General features: G+C 38.1%; 1 protein-coding gene across 1 annotated transcript; it reads right to left on the bottom strand.

Annotated features, from left to right (window-relative positions):
• Window positions 1–2,285: 2,285 nt before the first annotated feature.
• mmp9 (matrix metallopeptidase 9) lies at window positions 2,286–11,571 on the bottom strand. Its single transcript, XM_077514179.1, has 13 exons — window positions 10,911–11,571; window positions 8,937–9,175; window positions 8,654–8,802; window positions 8,316–8,444; window positions 8,066–8,239; window positions 7,781–7,954; window positions 7,385–7,558; window positions 6,129–6,284; window positions 5,857–6,040; window positions 5,643–5,776; window positions 4,616–4,766; window positions 4,430–4,533; window positions 2,286–2,867 (listed from the first exon to the last, which is right to left on the bottom strand). The coding sequence occupies exons 1-13, from the start codon at window positions 11,049–11,051 to the stop codon at window positions 2,758–2,760; spliced, it is 2,019 nt and encodes a 672-aa protein (XP_077370305.1). The 5' UTR covers window positions 11,052–11,571; the 3' UTR covers window positions 2,286–2,757.
• Between the last annotated feature and the right edge of the window lie 3,503 nt (window positions 11,572–15,074).

Here is a 15,074-nt window from a genome sequence, read left to right as displayed (position 1 = left end):
CCTTTAAAAACACATTTTGCAACTTGCTGTCAACTGAAAATGACGTCACAAGGGCTCAGGTAACCAATCACAGCTCACCTGTTTTCTCGGTTCGGTCATGTGACATTCACAAGCTGAGCTGTGATTGGTTACCTGAGCCCTTGTGATGTCATTTTCAGTTGACAGCAAGTTGCAAAATATGTTTTTAAAGGTACTAATTGTATGTGAAAAATAATGAAAGTATCAAATTTATTACAGACAAAATATTAACCTTTTATTGCGAAAATGGGCTAAATAAGTGAAGTATCCCTTTAACTTCAAAAATGTACCGTACTCTTGAAGCAAAAAAAGAATTAAGAAAAAAATACTGCACATGAAAAGTAAAAAAGAGAATAAAAAAATTCGCTGCTATAGTAGCTATGACATGGAACACTGCATTTAAATTTTGAAAAATAGATTAAAAATAATAGCACAAAGGTCAATAGTTTTGCCAAATAGTTTAAAAAAAATCAAGCAGTTCTTTAAAATGACATCCAAATGGAAGGTAATTTCAAGATAAACACAACAAATATTTGACCGCCATCTTTCTGCTATCGATAATGGCCTGTCACGTGACCGAAGACCGTGTGAGCGCCAATGTCACATGATGAAAACATCCAGAAACATTTGTGAGATCACGTCACAACAGGGGTCAACAATCTTTTTGAAACCGAGATAGCTACTGTATTTCCGATTCATGGAGAGGCCAATCAGCACTTTTGCTGAAATGGGGAACTAAACACAAAAACATTTGTTGGAAGAAAATGCCCGCACTAGTCCAAGCATTGTATTAATATGATTATGATATGATATGATTAATATGGCGTTCATGGAATAAGAATTAAACAGATGAATTCCTCCATACCAGGGGGCCGCCATTTTGGCCGATACGCCGCCGTCGGCTAACGTCCAAGAGCCGTCGGGCTTGCTTGCCAATGTCAAGTGACCCAACGCAGGAAACAGGTGAGCCATGCATGATGCTCGCAACGCGACCCTGAGGGCACTTTGACGTCAGTTCCTGTGGAGAGCAGGGTCGCCCCTAAAATGGCAGCCTCCTGAGATGGATAAAATGGATGCATAATTCTGCTTGATTCTTATTCCATGAACGCAACATTTATCTGAAAACTTGTTTAGGCTCGCGGGGTCACATAAAATACATTATTGCAATTTGAAAACATTTTTGTTTTGTTTTATTTAGTTCCTTTTTAATTATGTTAATGATGTTCATTCAATTTATCAAAATATGTAGAGTGATTTAACAATTTGGGAAGCAAATCGATAAGAATCACTTTATTCCCACGAGTTTTTGCAAGTGTTTATCATTTAACAATACTCCGAGGAACTTAATATCCCATCACTTGTTGTTTTTAGAACAGGCTGGGGCCACTTGGTGACTCCTGCGTCTCTGCGTCAAAACTTCCCTCCCATGCATTTAAGTACATTTTATTTACAGAGCAACTCATTAAGTGCTTCGTTAAAATAAAGTCATACATTTACAAAATACAGAGACAATTAATGAATAATCAATCAAGGAATCAAGGAATCAATCAATTAATCCATCCATCCATCCATCAAACTTAACAATTAGGCCAACTTTATTCTATTTTCTTCTAATAGGCGACGACTTGCTGCTGTTTGTTCTGCTTTAGCGGCGTTGAATTTGAAACATCTTAAAAATGCAATGCCACCACCTAGAGGACAGATTATGTAAAAGATTGTGTCAGATTGTTTGTCAAGAGACACTTAAATACAATACGTATATCTATTAGTTCATAAAATGAAATTGCACTCATTTTCTGCTGTTGTTGACAATATTTCTTTTTTGTCTGTCGCAATAATGCAAATTTATGTTCACATTGAGCGTCAAAAGTGTAAATTTAAAGCATTTGTTGTTGTTTATCCAATGTCTTCAAGTGCAGGAAGAGATTATGCCACAAGATGGCAGTGCAGCACAGCTGAACACATGAACAAAGATTTAAAGGCCTGCTTGAATGAATGAATGAGGTTATTGAATTCTATTCAGGACAAATTCAGACAAAGAGATTAAAACCAGTTTCAAAGCAGCTCAAGACAGGTTTAAAAGTTGATTGAAACTACTAGTTTAATTTCTTAAAAAAATATGCATTCAGGACTTTTTGATTCATTAATTGAGGTTTTTATTTTGAAAATAGAGTCCAAAAAAATCCCTAAGAAGTGAAAAATCGACAATAGAAATACTGTATCCGCTACTGAAACTGTTTAGAAAGAAATGATGAGTAACATCACAATTGTTGTCGAGCTGAATTTTTATTGCATTGAAAGTTAAGAAAATACAAAAATAATTTAAAGTGAAAGAGCCATGCATTGTAATTCAGTGCAAGTTCTGGCTTTAAAGCCATAAAAAAAAGAAAGACAACTCTTAAAAACACAAAATATGATAATACTACAGTTGGCAAAACAATCAAATACTGTTAAAAAGTCTGCACCTGTCAGACACTTGTATAAATTATTCAAACAACCTGGAATTGGACCCATGTAGGATCTTGAATGATTGGCCTGCCCTCCAATGTTGGCCATTATTATGCTATCACATCAAGGGCTGTACTGTTTACATGTTTAAGGGCCAATGCAAAAAAATGTGTCACACCAGCGACATACAGCCTACGAATAACCCAGGAAGTCATCAACCACTGCACGTAAACGCTGATTTTCACTCTCCCTGATTTCTAGCGCGTTCCGATCCCATCACGAGCGAGCGCTTCAAGAATCCGTGCATGCCAGCAGGTCGTATTTGACGTAGCCCACGCGGTCAACCTGTTTGCTCGACGTCATGCGCCAGTAGAAGCGGTCCCAGTAGAAGTAGGTGTGACCTAAAGCAGACAGGTTTCAATTTGATCAATACAATGTAAATTGGAATTTTTTTAATCACTAGCATACTGTGGGAAATGTACAGTAAAACATTAAAGAAATCAGATACAGGATTAAAACCAGTTTGAGAATACATTAGAAAACATTTAATTGGATTAAAGTAAAATAGCATTTTTAAAACAAGTTTTAAAATAGATCACGGCAAATGTTTAGTGAAGCCAGTTTAAAAAGGACTGAAACTATCTTAAACCGTTTGAAAGTAGGTTACAAGTAGTATTGAATAAAGAAAACAAGTTCTACACTAGATTCGAATCAGTTTCAGAGTAGACTAAATCTCGTTTCAACGTGGTTTAAGACTTGTTTGAAAGTAGATTATACCGATTTTGTAGCAGATTTAAAACAAGTTCCATTGGATAAAAAGCAATTTTAAAAGTAGATTAAAAAAATTAAAAAACAATGAAGACCCGTTTGAAATTACATTAAAACTAATTTCAATGTAGTTTAAGATTAAAAGTAGATTTAAACACTATCTTGACTCTAGATTAAAGAGTTTGAAATGAGATTTTTTAAAAAAGCAGTTTGAAAGTAATCTAGAGTGTATTAAGACTATGTATTAAAATAAATGAAAACCAGTTTGAGAATATTTTTAATTGAATTGTAGATTTGATTGAAATGTAGATTATCAGCTACAGTACAAAAAAATTCATTTTAGTTTTAAACCCATTTTAAAACCTGTTTTAGTATGTTAAACGCTAGTTTGGGAGTAGATTAAGGCATATTTGAAAACAAATTCAAACTAATTTGGATTAAGTTTATAGGGTTTGAAAATACAAGTTGATTGAAACCAGTGTGAATCTAGTTAACAAATTAAGAAATGGATTTCAAACTCAGTTCGAGAATACATTAATACATACAAAAAAGATTAAATTTGTTTAAATTAGAGTGAGTTGATTATAATTCGTTTGAAAGTAGATTAAGACAAATTTGAAAGTGTATTAAACACTAGATAGAGAGTAGATTAAGACTAGTTCAGATATCTTAAAACTATCTTGACAGTACATTTAAAAATCTGTTTGGTAATAGATTAAAACCAGTTTAGGAGTAGATCAATATTTATTTTCTATGTAGGTCAAGATAAATAAATAAAAAAAAAAATAATGTTTGAAACTAGATAAACACTAGTTTGAAAATAATTTAAAAAAAGTTTGAAAATATATTTGCCTGTAAATCAACTGAAACCAATTTGAGTAAAGTTTGAATTAGTTTAAATTACAGTGGTAATTTGAGAGCATAGTACATTTACCGTAAACAAATTTGAAAGTAGATTACAATCAATTTGAGAGTACCGTGTGCATGTGATGCTTTTTTTTTTTTTTTTTTTTTTTTTTTTTTTTTTTTTTTTTACATGGTCCTAAAATTGAATGTTTCTGTTTGTAACAGTGTGGCCCATGTTCATACAATTACTCCCTCAACGGCCAAAGAGTTAGTCGTGACTAACAAAGTGCAACATTGACTTTGATGCTCTGATACCAAACCAACACTTTTTAGTGAGCATGGCACTTACCATTGAACTGGAAGACATCATTGGGCTCGCTGGGCACGCCACCAAAGGCATTGTATGTGAATCGCGGGTAGCCCCTTTCAACCTTCTGCATCTTCACATCGAGCCTGTAGTCACATACAACAACAATAAATTATTAAAGCGGGGTCAACTTTATGACTCCATGAGTTTTTATCAATTTGAACTCACCTCCAGTATTTATCCCCACTGAAAAGCAGAACTTTGGATTTTCCCTTCTGCAGCGCTCCTTCCACCGTCCTCACGCTGGCAGGGAGGCCGAGCTTCTCGATGCTACGTGGGCCCAGAACGCTTTGTCCCGTGTACACCCAGAACTGGCGCCCTAGAAACACCAGACATTGTATTATATTATATTATATATATTTATTAATAGTTATTATTATTATTATTATTATTATTATTATTATTATTATTATTATTATTATATAGATAATGACAGGTAGAGCAATTACACGCTCTTCCATGAGATGGCAGCAGATGCAATGAATCTGTGTACAGGACTGTCTCAGACAACAAGAATATTGTGATAAAGTCCATTATTTTCTGTAATGCAATTAAATAAGCAAAAATGTCATACATTCTGGATTCATTTCAAATCAACTGAAATATTGCAAGCCTTTCATTTTTTTTTAATATTGATAATGGCTTCGAGCTTAAGAAAACTCAAATATCCTATCTCAAATATTAGAATATTTCCTCAGAACAAAGTCAAGAAAAATGCCATAATCAGCAATATTAAAACAATAAAAGGCTTGCAATATTTCAGTTGATTTGTAATGAATCTAGAATGTATGGCATTTGTGCTTATTTAATTGCATTACAGAAAATATTGGACTTTATCACAATATTCTAATTTTCTGAGACAGTCCTGTATATACGTGTTACGCTTATGCACGCCCATATTTTATACTGACTGAGTAAATTTGTGAGTAAACTGAGACATGATCATTATTTCAGTAAAATCTTTGGTTTGATGATGTGGTCAACAAAGGGTGCCTGTACACAATTATTGTCTTTGAAATGTATATATATATAATCTATCCACTGATAAAAAAGGATATTCTCATCAGATACTAAGCTGTTAGAAAACAAGTAATCGCTCGCCTAGTCGAAACGCCCTAGCTCATTATAGTGATGAAATCAGCACGTTTATTTCGGGCTTTTGCACATGTGTGTCCAATTCATGAAGCGGACATACCAGAGAAGAAGTAGAGTTTCCCGGTGAGAAGGTCTTCAAAGGCGGCATCGATGACTGTCGGAAGTGCCGGCCAACGCTCGGAGACTCGATATGGACCTTTGAGCTCGCCTCTGCTGGATTTCTTCCAGTAATATCTAATGAGCAAAACACATGAAAACATGAGCTGATGTGGCTGTCGCTTGACTCGAATGTGACACCAGCTTCTTTTCTTTACCCGCCACTGAAGAAATGTAAACTGTTTTGAAAGACGGTGATGGTGTCAAATTTGTTGACTTTGCAGACGTCTTTGGTTGTGGGATCCACAGGTTTTGCGGTGGTGGTAGTTGGCACAGTGACCACTGGGGTGGTTGTGGTGGTGGTGGGTCGAGGTGGGGTGGGATCGGGGCCTTGCCTGCGGCCTGAAAACAACAGCATTTATTTCAATCAAGAGATAAAACACCGTTTTGAACACTAAACAGTTTTGGATCATGATATCGCTTGTCTTACCGTAGAGGTACTGAATGCCTGCAATGTCGTCTTTGTGTAGAGAGAAGTTCTCCACGAAGGTGTACGTGGGGTACATGAGCGCCTGTCGAATGTTGGAGTGATCAAGACCGAGCGCATGTCCAAACTCGTGGGCGGCCACCAGGAAGAGGCTGTAACCTGTAAGGGTTGTGAAGGAAACAGATAAAGGATCATGAAATATGTTGTATATAATATAGTTCTATGTCTGGAAACTCTGCACAACCATCACGTGTGAAGATAAACAACAAAGTCAATCTTTTGGCAGTTGATTGCTTCCTGAAAAAGGCTGTAAGTGAGTTGAACTGTGATGAAGTGCTGCATTTGCCAGTGAAAATATAAGTGATGATTGTATCTGGTCTCAATGGGCGGTAAGCTTTTCTCTTCAGGTTCTGGGCTTCTGTAGAACAAGCAGGCACTCGCCTAGTTGCAACGCCCTAGTTTTGCCTCGGTTGCCACGGTAACAAAAGCCCATTTGACTTGTAGCACAAGGAAGTGAGGGGAGCAGTGGCTCATTTGCATGTGAAAGAACCTGGCTTCTGATGGCTGGCACATACTTGAATGTTCAGACAAGTTAAAGACGTGGGTGGCAGTATTTGTGTTCTTCAAAAGGAAGAGTACAAGGATACGGTGATGAAGTGCTGCCATCAACAGCGAAAATACAATGATGCTTTTACTTGGTATTCATGTGCTTGCTTTTCTCTTCAGACACTGAGCTGCTTGAGAACCTGTAGGCACTCATGTTGGAACATTCTAGCTCTGTCCCAGGGGGGCGGGGTTATAGCAATGGCTCATTTGCATGACAGAGAACCGCCCACAATTCCAAATTGAGAGATTTCAACCAGAGGAGAAATTGGAGTTTGATGTTGCTGATGATTTGCTGTCTTTTAATTGAATTAACTTGAACAATTTGGGCTTTGGAGAGCCTTTACATGTTGTTACATTTAAATAAACATGACAAAAACTACCGCTGTACCATATCAAATTAAATCATAAATCCAATGACTCGAATCAAATCCTCATACGATTCTTGAATAATACTGTATTTCATGTATCGAGATTGAATCCTTTTTTATTGGAGATGCGCACACCTAGTACAAGTAGATATATTAAGTGTGCTGTAGTTCTTTATTCTTGAGATTGAAATTCGAACCACAAATCTAAAAAACGTGCTGGCATGATTACACCATGCTGCCCTAGGTCAAATATTAAATTGTGAAAAAAACAATTTAATTTCTCACCTCTATCAGGGCAGAAGCCCCATTTTTTGTCGCTGTCGAAGCTGGCGGTGGTGGCGCACCACAGCTTGCCGTCACCGCGGCCCTCGCTGGTGCATGCGTCGTACTGGCGGCCCTGGAAGGTGAACGGGAAGTGGCACGACTCCCCCTCGGCGTTGCCGCCGGATACGGCAGAGTCTGAGGTGGATCAGTAAGAAGTGGCGTCAGGTTTGGTGAAATATATTTTTCACACACACAAACAAAATATTTTTTATTTAATATAAATATAATACTATATTATAAAAAAATATATAATATTATTTAATTATAAATTAATTTGAGTTATTCATTTGATACTAAAAGTGCTTTATAAATAAAGTTGAGTTGAGTTGAGTTGAGATTGCTGAATTGGACACACACCTCTATTGGGACAGAATCCGTATTTCTTGTCCTGGTCAAAATTGGCTGTGGTGGCACACCAGCGGTACTGGTCTTGGCGACCCTCCTTGGTGCAGCTGTTGTACTCCTTCCCCTGGAACACGAACGGGAAGACGCAGGGGGCGGCGTCGGCGTTCCCATCAAAAGTATACAGAACTGTCGGTTCGGCAGGAACAAAGTGGGTTAGCGCATGTGCTTGACATCACCTTCACTAGTTGTTTATATAACAACTGGCGAACAATCTTGCTATCAGATTGTCGGACTCACGTTCACTCGGACAGAAGCCGTATTTTTTGTCTCGGGCAAAGTTAGAGGTCGTGGCACACCAAGGCAGGTTGTCCGTGCGGCCGTCGGTGGTGCACGTCGAGTACGATTTGCCCTCAAAAGTGAAGGGGAAGCGGCAAAAGGCCCCCTCGGCATTTCCATAGCGAGTTTTCACCACTATTTGGAGACAGGAGGGTCCAATTCAACACGCGAGAGCAGCAGAGTGAGGCCGCCACGGGAAGACGTCAACTACCTGCTCCTTTTCCCAGCGTCCAGTATTCATCGTCATCGAAGTGGGCGTCTCCCTGGAGTCCCTGGCCGGGGGGGTACGCGTGTGCCAGGAGTCCATCCTTGCCGTCGAAGGGATATGGGTCGCCGTGGTCTGGAACCATCAAAAATGACACATTTCTGCTTAGCTTGTGGTCAAAATTTGGTGGCAAGCAGGACGTCCTTATATTGAGTTGCTGGTTATGACAATATTCTGTGGGCCGGGTGAAGAACAGATTGGGTCCAAATGTAGCCCACAGGCCATACTTTACTTTGCTTTACTTTCACAACATGTGATCAGTAATGCCACTATGTGTCACATACCGCCTTTTCCAAACGAAACCATGATGTCGGCCGTCCCTGAATAGAGGCGAGTGAACGTCAACGGGGTCACGTCACTCCAAACCTTGAACGCTCTGGCAAAGGCGTCATCAGTCACGGACATGTCCAGGTCTGGAGAGTAGTTCACGATCCTGTGAGGGGGGGCAGAGGACCACATTTACCTCAATGGATTCAACAAATGTGCTTTTATATGTCGTGGTCATAATTTAGAAAAAGAAAGTCAGCACCGCCACCTCAAAAGTCACAATCCGTTCCCTCGACTCACCTGTAAGTGACATCATTGTGGTCCCATTTGAGGTCTCCGTCGAATGTTTTGTAGTTGGCCACGTCGGGGAGGCCACAGCGCGGCTGCTTCATGGCCTCCAGCGTGGCCGAGTCCAGCTGACCCGTTTCCTCCAGTCCCATATGCTGCTGCATCTTCTTCAAGGCCGTGGTGGTGGACATCATGGACTGGAAGCCGCTGCGCTGCAGGTTCTCCATGTAGCCAAACTTGGTCAGGTAACTCTGAGGAATGAGTTCAGGTGATGAGAGAACATATAGGGCAGCAGTAAAGCCAACAAGCACGAATGGGCTGGGTGATTCATTCAATTAATCCCTTTTTTTTTTTTTTTTTTTTTTGTCTACAGAATTCTCTTTTTAACCACAGACAACAAATTAAAAAAAGTACAACATTGACATTTTATACAGTACTTCCTTGGACTGTTATAACAAAAACCAAAATTATTATTATTTTTTTTTCATTTAAAATATGACCCTGGATTAAAACGTAAAATTGAGAGCGTCATTGCTCAATTCTAATCTTTCCCCATTGAAATGAATGGAGTATTGTTATTAGTGTTGTTCCGATACCGATACTACTATCGGCAGATACTAGATACTGCATTAAAACAGTGGTATCGGTATCGGTGAGTACTCACAAGTAACATGCCGATACCATTAATTCCAACGCTAATATAGGACTTTGGATGCAGCATCTTGTGTCTTGCTGGTGCACAACATTCACTGATATGTGACATGTTCACTGCATGCCGATCTAAGATATCCTATTGGCCCTTGAATGCTCTGAACCAATGGCAGGACAGCTTTTTAATGTTGAGGGGAAAAAAAACAACAACTTAAGTATCGGTATGGTATCGGCATTGGCCGATACTGAAAAGTTGGGTATGGGAATCGGTATCGGGGGCCAAAAACCGGTATCGGAACAACACTAATTGTTATATAAACTCATATCGTGAAAAAAACAAACAAACAAACAACAACTTATAAGTCAGGTCACTTTTATCTCAAGGCATCACTGTAGTAGCAAAAACAAAAAGAAAAGTTACATAAAAAAATACAGCTAAAAGGTTTGGGGATGTTAGATGCCTGTTCTCCATATTTTTTTTATGGTTTTGTGTTATTTTATTTTATTTTATTATTATGTTTTTTTTTCTTAATCTAACTTCTGTAGTTCAAAGGGCATCTGAAGTGATGTGCACCGTTTAGACAAGCAACATGACTGCAAACAGAGAGGAACTAGTTGACAAAAGCATAGTCAGTATTGACGACTCAGTGAAAAAAATGAGACCAGAATAAGTTTAATTCTGCTAATTAACAAACATTAGTCGAATCATTTTCAACCAAATGAAACTGCTGGAAGACAATCACAGAATCAACATTAATAAAGACATGGTGACAATTTTAAAAGCAATTTCCATCAGCTGGCTGTCATTTGGTGACTTGAAATGTGTTTTGTCATTGTAAAGTTTTTTTTCATTACCTCTATAAAGGACCATATATTGACATTGTTGATATAAAAATAAATTTGCCGTGCTTTGTCTTCCAAGCAGCAAATATTTTGCGATGGGTGTTTTGCCTCACCGGTGCAACTTAAATGAGAAGAGCTTGAGAGAGCTGGAGGGGGTGCAGACCAGCTGAGTCATGCAGTTTTTATGGCTCATTTTAAATTTTAAATTGTTGAATATCTACATTTTTAATTTGTTTTGTTGTAATGCAAATACAAGCAAAAAAACGTTTTTTTGTCTGAAAGGGGAAACAAATAGATTAATCTCAGAAATCAGATTTTGTATAATACATAAATACATAAATAAAAAAAGATTAAAATGTGATATTTAATTTTCAGGCCAGATTGCCCAGTCCTAGCGCCAGGTGATTATTTTCCACTTCCACTTCGCTGCACAGCTTGCGCAGCTTTGTGAAAACACTCTTATCTCGACAACACGCGCCATCTGCTACTCACTTGTGCCAGCTCCATATCAGTCATGTTTTTGATGATGTCTCCTGGAAAAGTGACTTGGACCGACTTGAGGGGAAGGCTCCATCCTTCCCGCGTGGTGCTGAAGCCCCAGAGCAGACACACGAGTAATGCGCAGGATCTCATGTCTGTGTAGGGGGAAAAAAAACGCCAAGTTGAATCCGCCGTGTGTCTTCTTCTTGGCGTCTCGCCGCTTTTGTGTCCCTGTTTAGATTTGCGGGGCTTTTTATGCAACTTTGCTTCTTAGTCACTTCACCTCATTCTCCACCCTCCAGCAACCTCAACCCTCCCACTCCAAACACTGAACGCAAGCTATCGGTTCAATGGCCTCCAGAGGGAATTTCCAAAATTTTCACATTGGACTTTGCAATAAAAACAACAGATGAGGATGGCACTTGCGAGGAGGAGTGAGTGGGCCCTTGTGGAAAACTACACTGAAAAAAGTCATTTGAATGCGGTTGACTGAATTTGAATATATACATTGGTTACACGTGATTAAAATGTGGTAAAGTGATATAAATGTCTCCACTTATCCAGTAGTGGATGTTGGAGGAGGCCAGGAGGGGTCAGCGGCCACTTAATTCCATGCTTGGACCCCCCCTTAAATTTCATGTACATAAATCGACAGTGTTGCCTTCAAAACCCATTAACAATGTATACTGACACCTTTACAAACTTTTTCCCCAAAAGTGGTTAATTAAGTATTTAATTAAATATATGTATTAATAAAAAATAAAAAATTACAATTAATTTACTGTATATATCCTTTCATTTCACAGAAACATTTTTTGTCCGATTGTTGGAGGATACTCATCATGCCACACGGATGGATCACAAGTCTTTTTTTTTATTTTTTTTTTTTACTTTTTCATAAATAGAAAGGAATATCCTGCTCAGCTAAAGTTGGGTATGGAAAAGAAATATGTCAAAATTAGAATAAATGACAATTGAATGACAAAATATTCCACACTTTGTTTACATGAGCTAAAGCTTTGCTTCCCGTTCTACGCATATCGCGTGTGATAATCCTCCCTCTTTCTTCACAATTCATTTGTAATGATAAGCTTCATCATTATGTTGATGCAACATGTCACCTAGCTGACTTCATCACCAAAGTGACACAAGCCACCATTGCCTCATTTGGTCAAAAGGTTTGACAAGACTTATGGGAATATTTCGATACAACGGGGCAACATGGTACGGTAGTTGTTTGCATGTGTCTTGATCAGAGTTAAGAGATTCTGCGTTCGAACCTGGAATCGGGCCCTCCTGTATGGACTTTGCATAAAGAAATTGACAAACTGAAGAAATGAATGGTGGATTTTTCTAGGTTTTTATGTGTCCTGGCATTAACTTGTGACCAGTCCAAGCGCCACTGTTTTCACAGTCAAACTAATGTTGTGTTCATGTCGAAGCGTGTGTATGAAAGTATGACTCACCAAAGCTGCAGATTAGATTTTCTCATTGAGTGCACTGCTGACATCTTTGATCTCTCCGTCTATCCATTGTTCTGCGATGCTGCTCCAACATCAAAACACTGACATGAATTATTTTTGAAACTGGAAAAGTGAATGCTGAAGAGCTGACACAAAACTAAAATGATTTAGAATAGAACTTTGTTGTCATTGTCAGCGGAACAATGAAAAACTGTTTGTTATCTTGCATTTTGCAGTTGAGATAAAAATATATGCAAGAAATTGTCCAAAAAACAACAACAACATACTTTTTACGGGACATAAGCTTATTCACATTTATGGGAGACTAATATCCATATTTTATTATGGTAGTTTACAGTTGGGTATTGTACAGATTTTTCATCATACAATAATACACACATCTTGTTCATTATTTTCCATTTATGTGTAAAGGGGTGCCTAGTGCTTATTTTGGGGGGCAGATGCATTTCAGGTAGGTGAAGCTGTTTGCTTTTGCTGTTTGCAAAAGTGAGACTGGGGGGGTGTTTTTTTTCAGCATATACCTTCACCCTCACTATAGCATGCATATTTTAAGTAATAGCGGTTTTATGTTTCATAGTAAACTTCATCAGGGAGCAACAAAATTCTTTAAGCAAGCACGGTTTGCATCTTGAGAGCTGCATGTGAGTGAGACCAGACAAGATGCTCAGGAATCGTTTTTATAGTATGTGGGAGGGACAAAAACTATTATATAAATGCCTTTTTGTATTGCATATTTTTAGTTAAAAAAACAAAAACAAAACACAAAAAACAGGGTTCTCTATTATGAAAATTACTAATAGCTAAAAATGCTAACAGTTGGTTTGCTAACAAATAGCATATTCCAGATAGATATGGTTATTGATAATGGTTCCATATTTGATAACCCCCACATACCCCACACCCTGTTAAGTAACTTGTTCCAATAAAATAAATGTTAGCATTGTTATGCTAACATAGCATGATAGCATCCGAAATAATAAACTGCTTTAACCAACTGATAATTGTTTTACATTTTGCCTTTTGTCAATTTACTTGTTTTAATGGGAATTGCTGAAAAGCGAAAATACTTGCAGTTGGCATGAGAAGAAGAACATATAGCACAATACAATAGCAACCTAACTAGCAAAGGCGCTACTGTTGATTTATGGTGTGACATCATAGCCTGTATTCAAACCCTAATTCGAATGAAAATCATTGAGAAGCTAATAGTTGGGTCTGCTAACATTGCACAAAATAAAAATCAAAGAAGACAATAAAAATAGCAAGCTAAATTGAGAAAGTGCAACAGAACGTTGATCATGATTTTTCTTCTTTGGGGCATATTTTTCACAGAGATTTTGTTGGCACTCCAAATTGTACTTTAACAAGTTGTGGCCTTATATGGTAAAAGTAAGCGTACCTGCAATGTCCTGTGACATAGGAGTGTTGTGAATGTGGTTGGCTGAGTGCGATAATATCCTTCCTCATGTTTCAATTTCCTGACGTGGTTGATGTATCACTCATTTTAACACATTGCTTGGGCGTCATTTATCAGCCCTCACTAAATGATTGTTTACACATCTGAGAAATGTTCACCACTTCTCCATTGCGATTGTGCACTCGAATAACAACATTGATGATGAAATCTTGTGTTGTGATTTGCTTGCATTCACTCGAGATATGATTCATTCCTGGGCCAAACTTTGAGTTGAAGTCATGCTTTTATATCATATGTTGTGAGTCTAGCTGGAAATGACGCAAATAGAAAAAGATGAGAAGAAGCTGAAAATTATTCAGCATTTTCATTGAGGAAATACAATATCAGTACTGTATGTAACACCAGTCTAACCGTCTCTTTTCTTTCACAAAATGGATTTTGTTGTTTGGGAAGAGGAGTGTTCTTGGGTCATTTCCAGAAAAAAAAAAAAAAAAGATTTTACTTGAACATCATAATGTGTCAAGGCTTGAATCATAACAGTCTGAGCTGTATGTAATGAACACTTTTTGGCTCCGTGAACTCGTTGCCATTTACTAGTTCCACTTCCGCAGAGACAATTTGAGTTTATATGCGGCCCGTGCAGCATCCACGCAAGGCAGGCCCTGCTTTTAAAAACATCTGCCTCTAATTTGACACGGCGTCAAAGCCTTAATGAATGCGGCTCCATGTCAACAAAGGCATCTGGATTTTGGCTGTTTTGTTCCCCAAAATACATCTCAAAAAAGATACTTTTTTTTTTTTTTTTGTGGTGCATTGTTCCTAAAATTGGCTTCAGTCATAACACACGCATACACATAGTGGTAGACGTCCGCCAACGTCATAACAGAGCTGGATAGTGTCATGGCAGTGGGGTCAGTTCCTCAAAAAGCTTGTGGGCAGATTTCATGCAAAGAAGTTGTGAAATACAGCTGATAATATGGCCTTGAAATAAATACCCGATTTCAGATTTTAGTAGATTTTTTTTCACCCTTCACGTTATTCAGTGCTTAATAATAAATGTTATATTTTGTCCGTTTCATGGCAGTAACTAATGTCGCTAGCTGCAAAGTGAGCGTGACTTGCTCCAATGATTTAAAATTGCTCTGCTTTGTTTCTATTAAGTACTGAAAAAAGGCCAAAGTCACTTCCTGTCTGCAAACATCCTTCCTCAGCAATGCTTTTTGAATCATGTTGAATTTGTGGTGGGACAGAGGGACAAACATACACGTACACGCA

This window comes from Festucalex cinctus, chromosome 2 (genome assembly GCF_051991245.1).
Source record: "Festucalex cinctus isolate MCC-2025b chromosome 2, RoL_Fcin_1.0, whole genome shotgun sequence".
NCBI classification, from domain to species: domain Eukaryota; kingdom Metazoa; phylum Chordata; class Actinopteri; order Syngnathiformes; family Syngnathidae; genus Festucalex; species Festucalex cinctus.
Note: the sequence above shows the minus strand (reverse complement) of the source record. Positions and strands in the feature narration are given on the sequence as shown.